The sequence below is a fragment of the Phasianus colchicus genome, chromosome 3, assembly GCF_987193195.1.
Source record: "Phasianus colchicus chromosome 3, bPhaCol1.hap1.1, whole genome shotgun sequence".
In the NCBI taxonomy this organism is placed as follows: domain Eukaryota; kingdom Metazoa; phylum Chordata; class Aves; order Galliformes; family Phasianidae; genus Phasianus; species Phasianus colchicus.
Window position 1 is genome coordinate 48,048,746 of NC_143438.1, and position 14,403 is coordinate 48,063,148.

The 14,403-nt window shown below is 37.7% G+C and overlaps 1 protein-coding gene and 1 long non-coding RNA gene across 2 annotated transcripts; one reads left to right on the forward strand and one right to left on the reverse strand.

The window, feature by feature from the left end:
• Positions 1-1,130: 1,130 nt before the first annotated feature.
• CLUL1 (clusterin like 1) lies at positions 1,131-13,121 on the reverse strand. The gene is made up of 8 exons (XM_090137437.1): positions 12,949-13,121; positions 11,055-11,164; positions 9,662-9,810; positions 7,928-8,095; positions 5,763-6,207; positions 4,759-4,896; positions 3,310-3,524; positions 1,131-2,163 (listed from the first exon to the last, which is right to left on the reverse strand). Exons 1-8 carry the CDS (start codon positions 12,951-12,953, stop codon positions 1,996-1,998), a joined length of 1,398 nt encoding a protein of 465 aa, XP_089993563.1. The 5' UTR covers positions 12,954-13,121; the 3' UTR covers positions 1,131-1,995.
• LOC149918560 (uncharacterized) lies at positions 6,140-11,142 on the forward strand. Its single transcript, XR_016465126.1, has 3 exons — positions 6,140-6,484; positions 10,551-10,656; positions 10,888-11,142. It is a non-coding gene; the product is annotated as an uncharacterized LOC149918560 (long non-coding RNA).
• Positions 13,122-14,403: the final 1,282 nt, after the last annotated feature.

The following is a 14,403-nucleotide window of genomic DNA, read 5'->3' on the forward strand; positions in this document are numbered from 1 at the left end:
TACAGTTGGAAATAGTGAAGTAAATGTGTGCAAAAATGTTCAATCACAGCCAATAAAACCAAAACACCTAGAGCTTTGCTTCTGAGAGTTGTATCTGTTCTTAGTGAATATAATTTGCAAATACCATGCAAGCTAAAGACAACAATGTAGGAAAAGACAAACATCTTTTCTGATAAAGGATTCCCTGTTAATTATGGCTCCAAAGGCAAACTACAAGTAAAGAGAGCTAAAGGCAGAAGACTTACTCATTTATGCATATTCAGAAAAGTCATTTAATGTGTGTTACAAACATCAAAAGCAACTGGAAGAAGAAACGGGGCATTTTCATTGGAAAATAATATGCTATATGCATATGGTAATCTGGTTGTTTCAGGCTTAGCTGAATACGCAATATCTTTAGGGAACAATTTTGAAAAGGCTTAAAAATTTGCCTGAATTTAAGTATGCAAATAGGAGTTATTTGCATCTTTACAGCTAATTATTTCCTTAAATCTTTGCATAACCGGAGCCATACGTGATTCCTCAAAGATCACCTAATATACAACATAAACAACATTTTATTTAAATAAATGTCTCTCAAAGTGGGCTTGAATTTGTATTTCAATTAAAAGATTGCTACAGTCATCAGTTGCTAGCTCATATGTCACGGTATTTATTAAGCAAAATTTTATTTATATGCAACTATTTTAACTGTAGTCATTTAACAAATAGCTGAACATTGAGTTTAGGAGTATTTCACCTAAGGAGAGTACATGGATTTCAGGGATTGAGATTTCCCACATCTTCGTTCCTAGGAGAAAAGAAAATAAATGATTAATTTTATTTTTTTTTTTAAATAGAAAGATTTGGAAAAATCTGTATATGGGGAATGTACAAATATCCTGCTGTGGAAACATATATGACACATAAGAAAGACTGAAACAATTTTTTCTCTCTTTTTCCCTTCCTGTAGATCTTCCTTTTGTGGAGTTCCTGTTCTTTCCTTTTGTCATGCTTCCATGTATCCCAAATCTGTTGCACAAACAGAACAGAAAATGGTACTGCGATTTGGAAATAAGTGCTACCACCTTTTCTCAAGCATGAGAAAGAAGAAGAAGCATGAGAAAGAAGAACTGTTTGTGGGCGTTGGAGTCCACCAGATCTGCACATCTTGGAGACTTCCCTGGGACTTTGTGGCTAGCCCCATAGCAGTGTGATACCAGTAGCAACATGATGCCACTTAAAAACTCTGCTGCCTTTCCTGGAGTTTCTCCATGAGATTAGAGAATATTAAGTTTGTTCATTCTTGCAGCCTGTTTCTTCCCTCCCCAGTCTCTTAAGCATGGAGAGGGATCTCCATGAACCCTTCCTACAAAAATATTTAGAAGGCCATGGGAAAGATCTTTCTGTGAACACTCCTACAAGTCTAATTGAAGATTTCGTTAACAGTGTTAACACTGTTACTCTGAGTAGAGCATTGATAATGTGAAAATTTTATGGCAAAAACAGCTCTTTCAAATCATGATGTTGATTCAACATTGCAGCCCATTTTTTGTCAAAAATAATATGGAACATGCTATTAAACACAACCTAAAATTAAAGGAGAAAAAAGATGAGCAGTGGTAGTTCCATTTTATACTTGATTAGTGAATGCAAAGACATGGTATCTGATGCCAAAGCTCTGGATTGTGGTTGTGAGGCAATTCTTTTCTGATGGAATATTTGTCATTAAATTACCTCATCCCAGATGTTACTTAAAGATTGAGGGTTTTCACAGTTAAATAAGTGAAGTCTTTTAATATCATAATGTCTGTGTTTTGCAGGCTAGAACACTGAGCATTTATTTTTGTTTTCTGTAACACTTGTGTTTGTCTTTCAATCAAAGCGTTGTTTCCAAAGAGACAGTCTTGAATATAGCATGACAGAATCCTGTTCCAACTAATGTTTATTGCAATGAAACGTCTCTTATGAAGAGCTGCATTCTCTGTGAAGCGAGAGAGAAAATTAACTTACCACTTAAAAATTCTGCTTATATAATTGCAGCGCTTTTCCAGCTATGTATTCGATGAATTCAGCACTCTTTGGGTCTAAGTGGGGAGGAACTTTAATGGTGAAAGTAGGTGAAGTCAAAATATTCACATCTACCACAGTTTCGTTTGTACCAGAGGCATCTCCAGATACCACCTTGAAGAGAGCAAATCAGTACTTTAGCTCTACAAATAGCTGTGTGCTTTCAGTTTTGTTTATGGTTACTTTCATAAGGGAAAATTAAATAGAAAAATATTTTAATTTTGTCTACCTTCTTTAAATTACTTTCTTATGAAAAGACAGTGGATGCCTTGAATTTATGCCAAACCCTATTGTAAGTGGTGGGAAGATGTGATATGGCACTGCAAGACCATGTTTAAAAACTGCAAGTTAATTTTTACACCACAAACTACATTTATAAAGAGCTTCTGATCACTTACTGAAAACCTGTGTGTGAGTTGTTCTCACTGATTTCAAGAGGAGGTTTGCTTGACTGAAGTTACACATTCCTATGTGTTTTTCTAAACCAGACTCAGTTCTGTAGCTTTATTTTCCTGAGCAGATAGCTTAGACTTGCTTGGGAAAGTGTGCTTAAATATTGCCTATTCCCATGTTCCTGATTTTGTGTTTTGTTTTGCTTTGTGGATTTTCATAAAGGTCTTGTAGTAATAGCAGTACACTGGATTTCTGAGTTGAAAGGGAGAATAGAATTTGTCCCCGGCCCAGTAAAATCAATTTAATTTACTTTGGATGTCTTCATGTGTGTGAGACGTAGATAATTGTGATGTATTTCAAGTCATATTGACAGCTGCTGCTTATGATATGCAGCTTCCACTGCAATAACCTGCATAGCATTTGCTTTCTTTGAGCTTTGATATATAGGTACAGACACAGACACGTAGCTATATATTCAGTGATCCAGTAAGGATGCATTGCTGGCTAGTACAGTGACATTTATCCAGGAAGGTAATCGGAGGCTTGTCAAAGCTGCTAGTGTCAATTTACTCTTGTCAGTGATGATTTGGGTTAGCCTGTCAGCCATCCACCTGACTAAAAGGATTTAGAGGAAAATAGTTTCTAATCTCTGGAGATTCAGCTCACTGAAGGATTATTAAGCTCATTGAGGGTTTATTAATACATTATTAATGTATATTCAAGATGGGATGAGGAGGGACTGTATCTTGTAAAACCAAAACTTACACGTATATGAACATCTACAATCCTCAAGAACACGCCTATGAGCAAGGCTTACATTTTGAAGACAGTACTGTGCAATAGGTCCCCTTAGTAGGTAACCCTTACCTTGACTATATTGAAAATATTTTCTGGTCCGATGGTCATATTGGATAACTCAGACACCCACCCAAATCTTCCTTTCATTTTGTTCAGCAAGTAGGAAGTGTCTTCTGTATGACGCTGAACCATCTGGAGAATCTGCTCATACTGCTCACCAGAGAGATTAACCAGCTTAAAGGCTTCATCAAACTTCATATGCAGTTCAGGAACATTGGGGCAATCTGTTTAAAAACACCAGCCAGTGTGAAGCTTATAGGAAAACAAGGTGTCTTGTACTTGCTCTTCTCCATATGAAGTACAGAAATATAGGTAAATTACAAAAAAGGTCTAGCAGTGGGGCATGTTTTTGAGTTCATGTTTAAACTATGCTAAACAAACAAACAAAAATTCTTGCTGACCTATTTTGGTAGGCTTAGTTTAGGCTTACAATGATTGAATGGATTAATTATCCTATTTGCTGTATTACAACATGCTAAGTTCTTTAAGGTTTGTACCATGTTGCTTGGCAATAGATCTTCAAGCATGCTAAAGAATCATAGAATAGCTTGGGTTGGAAGGGATCTCAAAGATCATCTGGTTCCAGCCCCCTGCCACAGGTAGGGATACCACCCACTAAATCAGTCATTAGATCAGGCTGCCCATGGCCCCACACAACCTGGCCTACAACACCTCCAGGGATGGGATGCCCACAACCTCTTTGGGCAGCCCGTTTCTGCATCTCACCACCCTCTCAATGAAAATTTTCCTCCTGAGATCTAATGTCAATTTTCCCCTCTTTTAGTTTAAAACCATTCCCCTTTGTCCTACACTGTTATGTGTAATACACAACTGTGGACAAAAAGATATTTTTAGTGAGTTGGAAATGGTCCAACACTCTTTCCAAAATGTCACTGGATGATTAACATCTGCCACGCTGGAGATATTCTGATATCTGGGTTTAAGCATTTTCTGTGACTTTTAAGACATAAATAACTCTCGATACACTGGAATGTTATGCTACAGCAGGAGTCCTGAGAGTATTTCTAGGTATTGCAGTCTGAATTTTTTCCAGCTGCCCATGTTGTCTGCAGGAGAAATCAGCATCAGGAATGGTGACTTCTCCTCACTTTCTGCTCAGTGCTTCTGCACCAGGCAGGATCAATTGCTGCCTCACCTCTTGCTCTGCTGGAGAATGGCAAGTCTAACAATGTCTGTAGGTATTTTGTTATAGAGTATCCAACTTTGGATCTCCATCAGTATGTTAACAACTGAGTTATACTGACACTGTGTGGAGACAGCAGGGAAAGGTAATTGAAATCTTCTGGACGTTTTGAATTTATAATCACAGTAAAAAGTCTGTGTGACTGAATGTTAATTCCAAAAATATGGAAAGAGCACAGTAGAAGGTGACAGCCTGAAGGTGTACAAACCAATGGCCAACACGCTGCAGAAATACATCAGGAAATATCTATTTACCATGCAAAAGATTGTCTTGACATTTCTGACATCTCTCATGAAACTGTGTGCATCCAGAGGAATTCTCTCGAAGCTCTTTGCACAGAGTCCTTTGACGTCCTGACACAATTTTTGAGAACATGCCACCCCTGTCAGAACCTAGAACAAAATTACAGTATTTTTAGACTGTCATTAAGTTGAACATCTTGACAAATACATGTTTGTTACTTAATGTATGTGCCAAGCAAAAAATAGGAATTAAACTTCCAAAAGTAGAGGTTGGGAGAAGATGCAAACCATGTTTTCTTCCAATGAATTCATGTCACTATATAATTCCCTTATAAATGGTAGAGTATTCCCCACTGACAGCCAATTATTTTTTATTTCTATTTTTATTAATAAGATAGGAAAGATAAAGCTTATTTGCATTCTAAATGTTGACTGAGGATTGTTTCCCCCATTGAGAATTATCACCTGATACTGAAGTTATGCCCAGAATTTTCCTGGTTACTGGCAAATCACTTGGCTGATTTGTATGTGACTGGTACATGACATTGCTGTAGGAGCTTTAGGCAAGGCTTGCGGCTGTCAGGCAAGGGCAGGGATATGCCATGACATCTCACAGAATTTTTAGAGTCAGAGACATGTCAATATGATATGATATACAAGTCTTCCTGACAAATGCTGATATCAGACCTATCAGTCAACCTTTTGAAAACCTGCATCTCCTATGAATTCAAGAGAAACTCCTGCAGACACTTAGAGTAATGCTATGAAAATCAGACTGTGTAGGACACTGAAGTCACACTGCAGTATTTCTATGAGTTTTCTAGGTGATCTTTACCTTTTAATTTAACCAATGAATTTATGCTTAACCCATGCCTGTTTAACCAAGTAAGCCCCCGGAGCTCCCATACCGCATGTAAAATTAATGCACCGCAGACTGAACCACTAGCCCTGGGTTAGCTGTCCTGAGAGGTTTGATGTCATTGACAGTGCAGTTGATTTTTATTTCCAACACTTGCCTTTGGCTTGTTCTGGCAAATCTCTTCTATTATCTTTGTATTCATCGAATACCTCAGTAATCACCTCACTGACACCTTCAAACACTGTCTTGCTGAAATCAAAGACTGTCTGCAGGAAGGCTGGTATACCCCAGTCTTTCTGTAAGCCGTCATTTCTGGTAGTGGCCTCGGGTAAAGCAGGCATGCTGGGGGATTCACTCAAATCCAGATCAGACATGAAATATGTTTGAAAGGATTGGTCAAATTCTTTTTGCATCTGCTTGAAAAATATGAAACTTCTGTCAAACACTGAGCCCATGTCTGATAACAGTTGGCTAAATAGATCTTCCATTTTTACTAGTTGAGTATCCTCTTTCTCAGGCTTTTCATTAGTCTGGATGTCTTTTCCTTGATCTTCATGAAAAGGGAAAATAAGTGGAGGTATTTTCCTCAAAAAATCTTCAACCTGCATATAAAAAAAAGATCAGCTGCTTGACAGTTTATAGAATCACAGAGTCATGGAGTCACAGAATCAAAGAATCATAGAATCATAGCATCATAGAATGGCTTGGATTGGAAGGGACCTCGAGGATCATGAATCTCCAACCCCCATGCTGCAGCAGGGTCTCCAACCTCCATATCTAATACTAGACCAGGCTACCCAGGGCCCCATCCAACCTGCACTTGAACACCTCCAGGGACGGGACATCCACAACCTCTCTGGGCACCTCAACACTCTCTTGGTAAAGAACTTCCCCCTGACATCCAACCTAAATCTTCCCTGCCTCAACTTAAAACCATTTCCCCTTGTACTGTTATTATCTATCCTTGTAAACAGTTGATTTCCCTCCTGTTTTTAGGCTCCCTTTAGGTACTGAAAGGCTACAATGAGGTCACCCCTCAGCCTTCTCTTCTCCAGGCTGAACAAGCCCAGCTCCCTCAGCCTTATCAGTTTTTCTTCTCTCAGAGAAGTAGCTCTAAACTTTTTTTCAAGTACCTTTAGAAACAAGGGACTCTTTCAATAACCAGAATCACAGCATATTCTCCAAAGTAATTTAAGATGCTAGTGAAAGTTCATTTAGTCTAAATCATTAGATACAAATCTGATTTGGAGAAAAATTGGTTCAGTCTGTTGAGGCTCAACGTTAGTACTGGCTTCTGGGTTTTATCCAACAAACAGTTTGGACTTTATCTTGGAAACTTTTCTGCAGTAGTTTTGTGTCATGTAGAGAACAGAGGGCAATTGTTCTCACCATGACCTATAAACGCCCTTGTGTCTCACCAGTGGCCAAGTGCTCAAATTCCTCTGCAAACCGAAACCCATTAAAAGCAATAAAACAGTGTCTCTGAGTCCATGATTTGATGATGGAAGCTGAACAACAGTTCAGCTCTGGGAAGTTCCTGTTCCCTGCACCTCAGCTGCTCATCCCTGCTTCACGCTGTGACACAGTGCCTTTGACTGAGCAGGTGCAGTGCTATGTGGAGCCACACTTTATGGCATTAGAAAGCCGGTAAGGGTTAAGAAACACTGTGCCAAATACATGTGTACATATATACCTGTACAGTGAGCTCACAGAGGAAGTTATCAATAGTGTCAAAGACAGTCACAGTTAAATCTTGTAATGATAATGTACCAGTCAGGAAAGCATACTTTCTAGTAGAACTGGGGAAATCTCCTCTGCTAATGGTTTCCTCTGTTGAAAACAGTGACACATTTTAAAGCCATCTTGTTACTTGAAGAATAGAAATAATATAAATATAGAAAAGTATGATGTGTAAGTAGGCGATTCCCCTCCCCAGTAAGTATTCCTAACTGGATCTACAGTTCTAACTCTACTGATTTTCTTGTGGAACATAAATAATCTATGCATTATTCACAATCAGCTATTGAGCATTATAGTGTAACTCCTACTGTGAGACACATCACTGTATATCTGGTGAGACTCCACAGAAGGGGAATGATCAGTATCCATGGTGTTGCACTAGGCTGCCCCAGAACTTGTTTTAGCTCTGTGTTCAATGAATGTAATTGACTATAGTCTGTGCTTTGTAACTTTGCATTTCCAGACCTTCCAAATTAAATTAGTTCTAGAAGTTGGTGTCAGTGACAGAGCTGGCCACTGAGAAAGTAAGCTGTGCTCTCTCTAAAACCAAGAATTTTTGCCAGATAAAATTTTTCTTCTTACCTTGCTTCTAAATGTTGATAAGCCACGTCTGCAAGTCATATAGAATCGCATGCAGGTACTTTCTAAGCAAGATTCACATTCATCCCATAAATTTTTCAAAGATACTTGGCATTGTCTTTCTTCTTCTTCTAATCTTTCCTTTACTTCATCCATAAGTCGCAAGGCTTCCTGAATAAGAAAAAAGATTCTGCTGATTGCAGTTTTCAGGTTAATACTGTGAACGTTAATTCCAGAGCTGATTGCTCATTTTTGTTATTTAATCCTTCACTACTGGGGTAGGATGTTTTCTCAGCTGCAGTCACATACGGAGGAACTGAAAATTGAAAAGCTTTTCCTTACAGAGTCTTCCTGATGTTGTTCTCTCAACAGTATAGTGCAGCCTACATAACCAAACAGATCTCTGTGGCCTACCTGGATTTTTGAGGCTGTGAAAAAACCATGAGGTTTTCTGTGCAAAAGCATTCAAGCTCTCACAAGGTCAACGCAAGTCTTTCATCTCCATGTTGAGTATTCATCTGTTCCCCAAACAGTCCTTTTTGTTACTCTGCTCTGTTCTGCAAGGGTCTGTGATACTTCACAAAGCTAGGTCCTTACCATACATAAATTTCTTCTCTAATGCAGAAGTATTCAAAAGTACATAACTCCATCTTTTGGGGATTACTCTAATGGAAAGGCTGTAGTGAGGGGATTTCTTCCCTCTGCTGCAGAAGCATAAGCAACAATTGCAATAAGCATTTTAGCATAGACTGGACAATGGAAAGACAGAAAACCTTCTAGTAAAAGTAGATTGCACATCATTAATTTCTGTCTTCCAGTGCAATATGTTTTAACACTTTATGTTTCCAAACAATATTCCAAGTTGTTCCCAAGCATGGCAGAAACCTTTTAATTCATCAGTTGTGTTCCTTTCTGGCAGTAATTCATTAAGAGAAAAGTCTCACAGAAAAGAAAACTTCTGTCAGAATGCTCTTGGTAGAGCTGGTAATTGTGATATTCATGGTCTGTGTTTAATTATTTCTGATCTTTCTAAATATACTTATTCAGTGTTTCATAAACTCTTACTGTGGGGATAAGTTCTGGGTAAATGAACTCATGCAGCAAGAACCAACAACAAACTGGATAATGGGAGTGTACCGGTGTTCCTAAAGTTAACAAGTTACCATGTGCTTTTTGATTTGATAATATGAACAGTTTAAACTAATCTCCAAGCTGGGCCATGATGGAATTTTCCTCTAAGTTCACTGGAACTAATAGTCAGTGCAGACTGAAAGCTTCAGTCAGAACTGGAGCCTTAGAATGCCATATTCCTGCAAACACGCAAGCTGTTTCTTAAGAAATTGCAAAAGGTAAAACAATGTTCACTTTTTCAGAAATGTGAATCAAGGCTAGAAAAGAGTGTCTGTTGGCCCAGCTCCTGCTACAGGGACAAAGGCAGTGAGAACTCTGATAAAGCTGCTGTAAGATTTTTCTTCTGCTAGGGAGGGAAAGCAGAAGCTGGGATTTCCCATTACTCTTGGCTTTGCTACATGACTGCTCCTCAGAGTGTACATACAGTATGGTTTTCATTCTTCCCAGAAAAAGGGAGACTCCAAGGGAGTATACACATACTCTACCTCTTCAAGAAGGTGCACTAAAATCTATGTGCAACCTGCTTCATCTTGGATTAAAAGTAGGTGCAACTTTAAGAACAAGCAAACAAACAAACAAACAAATGAAAACAGATGCACTTGTTACCTGTTTTTCTTCACTGCTCTTCTTCAAAGTTTTCATCAGATCTATGTGCTTATCTTCATTTCTTTCCATCATAATTTTCATGTGCTTAATACCAATCAAAGCTTTCTTTACTTCTTCATCTACATATTTCTCCCCAACTTCAGATAAAGCTAAAAAAGCCAAATTATATAGCGAATTAATCCAATTTTAATACTAGCACAAATTCTCTATTCTCTAATGACAAAGTGAAACAGCTTTATGTTTCCCTACAACTGCAGAGCCAACTCATGGGATAGTGAATTCTGAATAACAGAGCCAAGACAATTTCCATCAGATAAGAATCTGGCCCAGAGCCGTGTCCAGTGATTAGCTGTGTGTAGCTCAGTCTATGTATTTAGCTATCCCATTTCTGATCTTTGAACCCCAGAATAGTTGAGATTGGAAGGCAACCCTGGAGATCACAGAGTTCAACTCCTTGCTCAGAGAAGGGTTAATGAGAGCAGGGTCAAGGAGAGCAGAATGCTCAGGGCCTCAGCCTGGGTTTTGGGAATCTCCTAAGATTGCTCATCAGTTCCTTAGTGACATAACCTATGTAGTTATTCTTAATCTGAAATCAATCAGTGACAGTTTTCACATAACATTTTGAAAATATGAATTACAGGAGTCTTCAACCTACTTTCCTAAAATATAATCTCTAGACTTCCTGTGAGATAATGGCCAAGTTTTGCTGAAAGGCAGGATGGTCTTCACAATGGACCTTGAGTCGCTGCCTGAGTGCAAATCCTTTATTTGTTCTCTTTGCAAAAGTGCTATGAATATTACTGGGGCTATAAAAACAACTAAAGTGCACATTACTTGCATGCACGTGTGTCATTCATGTCTTCTGCTTTAGCCTTCTTTCTCTCTCTAGCATTTTATTTGTCACAGAAATATTTTTAAAACACATTGAAGCTAAGGAATATTTTATGGCTGATCCTCCTGGGATTCTGACCTACTCAATGAAGCCATGCTTCAAGGTGAGTATATGCATAACAGCTGTTTTTTTTCTTTATTGAGTCATTCTAGTGCAATTATTTCTAATAACTACATTTTATAGCTAAGCATAATAAAATGTAAAATCAATTGGTTTAATTGTTAGGTTTGATTTATACTCTAATGATCTACAATGGAGCAAATAACCTATTAAAACGTTGTAAACAGTTTCTGTAAGGGAGGCTCTGTTAATCCCTCTTAGTTTCTCATTTCAGATGTTATCTCCCAGTCAGATGTGTGGACACTTTCCTTCCACAAAAGTCAGCCCACACTTAAAAACAGAACCTCTTGACTCCAGTGAGCGTGGAAAGCAAAGCAAACCAGAGCAAGCCTCAGTGGAGACCTGGGCCTGAAGGCTTCCAGCACACCCCTGCATACTTACTCTTCAGGTTTTCCCGGAGATTCATTTCCTCCTGCCTGGTCGGTGCACACTGGTGACCATTCAGCCATAGCAAGTGTATTATAAATAACCAAGAGGACTTCATGTTCTTTCTGTTAAAGAAGCAAGTTGAAACAGTTAAATGTAAGCATCTTTATGTTGCTCAAATTCCTAGGTGCAGTTTTTACTAAGTATAATACAATCCTGTTATTTTTTTCTCAAATTATAACTTCTGAGATCTATAACATGCTCTTAAATGATACTCATAGTGAAAACACACGAGTAAGAAGCTGACCTCATTCATTACATTTCTATTAATAGATTAATTCTAAACAGATTTAAATAGATTCATTCTACTGAGTTTGGACGCTGGTGTAATAAAACCAGGACACAGATAAATAAAACTGCAGGCTTATAGAGCTCAGTCTCTCTCTTTCCTACCTTTCAAAACATGCTAAGTACTGCAATAAAATCCTTTCACTCTTTTTATCATTATTTTGGTTTACAAGTGTTTCTGTGCTAAACATTGCCGCCAGATTTAAAAAGGAAAATTTCTAGAATGTTGTTCCTACCAGTATCTCCAATATGCATTGTCCTTCAGGAAAATACTTAACATAGCAAAGGCAGTAATAATAGGTGCGCTAAGAAACCGGCAATTAGATCAGTTTTAAAAATAAACACATCAGAAATTAAAAGAAACTCCTGCAAAATCAGAGGAAGAGATGCCATTTATTTTATTTTCCTCCCAGAAACAGATTAATGAGAAAGATTTGTTTTTTTAGAAACCATTCAACTACAATTTATAGTTTTCATTCACTCATTGAGTGAAGACAGCATTTAAGTTCCTTTCTGCTAGCCAGTGCAGCCTTCCTGAAGATGCATATAGCAGCTGCAAATGCATATGTAAATTAAAAGCCTGCGCTTATTTATAGCCTGGATTTACTTATTTAGTCACTTGCACATTGTAAACTTACATTTATAGCGTAAGATTGATCAACTTTGCAAAGGAATACAAACCCCCTACAAAAGATAAGTAAAAAACCAACATATTTACCATTAATACTGAAACACCTCTTCTGCAAAATTGCTGCCTGCGTCGGGAAAGGCTGGGGCTGTGCTCTGATCTAATTGCTGGGAGTGACAGGGATTTTGCCATGTTCGACTTATCTGATGACAAGGTATTTAATCCTATTAGTGGTACATTCTGTCATTAGGCTGGGGCGTATTTGTGCGTATGGGACTTCATGCTCAGATGTGTGAGTAAAGCCACTAGGGGGAGCGTTGGATAGAATTACGTAATGAAACGCTGTACCTTGGTAGTCTTTTAGTCTTTTCAGATCTTTCATCATCTTGCCTGTTACCTTAGGAGGCATCTGCAGCTTATGTTCTTAGTGAGAATATTACAATTAGTTTCGCTAAAAATAGCTTCCAGCATTTAATCTTCAGTGTAGTTTATTTTGCTATAAGAAACAGTGGATTACGAAAAGGCCTTCTTCATATAGCTTCTGAAGGTACAGAAATCAAAAGAATTGGGAAATCCAGGTACAGGCTGTCGTGCAAGTAGACTCAAAAATAAGATAAGCAAATTTTGGCATTTTGGACATCATTATACTTGCTCACATTTTGGTTTTTTTTTATTCTTCAGATAATCCATGTGTGTGAAATATGTCTGGGACCTGACCTGCACAAAGTCTTAAGTACTTTGAAATGAGATACTTAAGTATTAGCAGATGCTTGATATAAAATATGCACAAGTATTGTCACCAGGTTATATCCCACCTGTGATGTTCACCAATATTACCCCATTAAAGCAAAGGAGTAGACAGGGAATGTAGATGCCTATGGCTCATGCTCTGTAACATCAGTTTTAAAATAACCCCCCTTTTTTTAAATTTACCTCATAGTTCATAAGAGTCAGTTGATGACTGATGATCAAGATCCAACATGATTAGTTCTTCTTGGTCAGGAGGTGTATCAGGAATTGTAGATGACCTATTAGCACTTATGGAAACCAGAAGTCCTCAACTTGCATTACAATTTCCAATTGAAGCTGTTGGAATTTGTCTCACTTTCTGAAAATGACAGAGGGGAGGGGAATGTGTTTTTTGTTTTAATATGTATGAATTTATGGTTCACTGAAATGCTGCTGAATTCTTGAGCAAGATTCATTACTACACAAAATCTTTCAAGATCCCTTTTGTGACGATACACAAAGAAACTTAGGAAATTTCAACCTGAGGACAAAATTATCCAGAGCTAGTATGCCTAATAAAGTTAATCTTGAGCTTAAATTTAACTTTTGAAATGCACTTTGGAATTCAGCACTGTTCTTTAAATGTAATTACAAGTAGTGATCATGCTAGAAATCTTTTCTGTTTCATTTCAATGTTGAACTTAATGAAACAGAAGTCTCAAAAAAAAAAAAAAAAAATCAGATTACATATCAAATATCCACTCTATTTTCTTTTAATGTTTTAAATCTGATTTGCAATGACTCGTCGTGAATATCCACAATTTTAATGTTAGCTGATGTGTTCAGCTGTTTCCTCTTAACATTTTATTTTCCTCTAAATTTGAATGGATCAATCACCCATAGTGTGCCATTTCACCACATTATGGCACTGACATGTTTGGTTTTTTGCAATCAGATGATTTTCACAAGCAGATGATTCAGAACTCACTGCCATGGTTGCAGATTATGAGGTAGCCCTGTAACAGCTCTCATACAGGAGACAATCTGAAGGAGCTCTTATGAGCAAATGACAGAAAGTGTGTTTCTCTCCTGCCCAACTATTATTCCAGTATTCTTGTATTTTTATTGAAATTAATATGTATACATTGGAAAAAATAAGAAAATAACTTGAGAAGGGATTTCAGGAAAAATTGGCTTTTTGCAAGACACTGATAAATTCAAACTGAATAATTGTAGTGAGTCACACAGACACTAAACTTGAACCTAACTGAACTCTAGCAATGGAAATTGTAGCTGATTTCTGGAGTTTCCTTCTGTCCTACTGGATGACCTCCACAAACATATAGCATTTTTTACAATGTACAGTGACTTCTCCCTTTTTTGTTGATCCATTCCACCTGGCAGGATTAAGAATCAAGAAATATGTTGAAATGGAATTTCCTGTGTTGTACTTCAGCTGTAGGATTTTGTTCCAGTTATATATTTATACAATTATTTGCTGTTTGGAAGAGTTGTTTTCTACTATGTCTGAGACAGGCCAGTCATATAACAATCAGACTGAGAATATGTGGACTTACATAGAGTACTTACAGACTCTATGAGTCATGCAAAGTGCTAAATCTCTTGATACTTTTATGAAATAGTCACCAGTTGTACAAA

What these genes read in the sequence shown, in the direction of transcription:
- CLUL1 (XM_090137437.1), bottom strand. An exon ending in AGAGCAGTGAAGAAAAACAG is followed by an intron (nt 8,096 to 9,661) that starts GTAACAAGTGCA and finishes TTTCTTATTCAG; the next exon opens with GAAGCCTTGCGACTTATGGA. An exon ending in TATCAACATTTAGAAGCAAG is followed by an intron (nt 6,208 to 7,927) that starts GTAAGAAGAAAA and finishes TTTTATATGCAG; the next exon opens with GTTGAAGATTTTTTGAGGAA.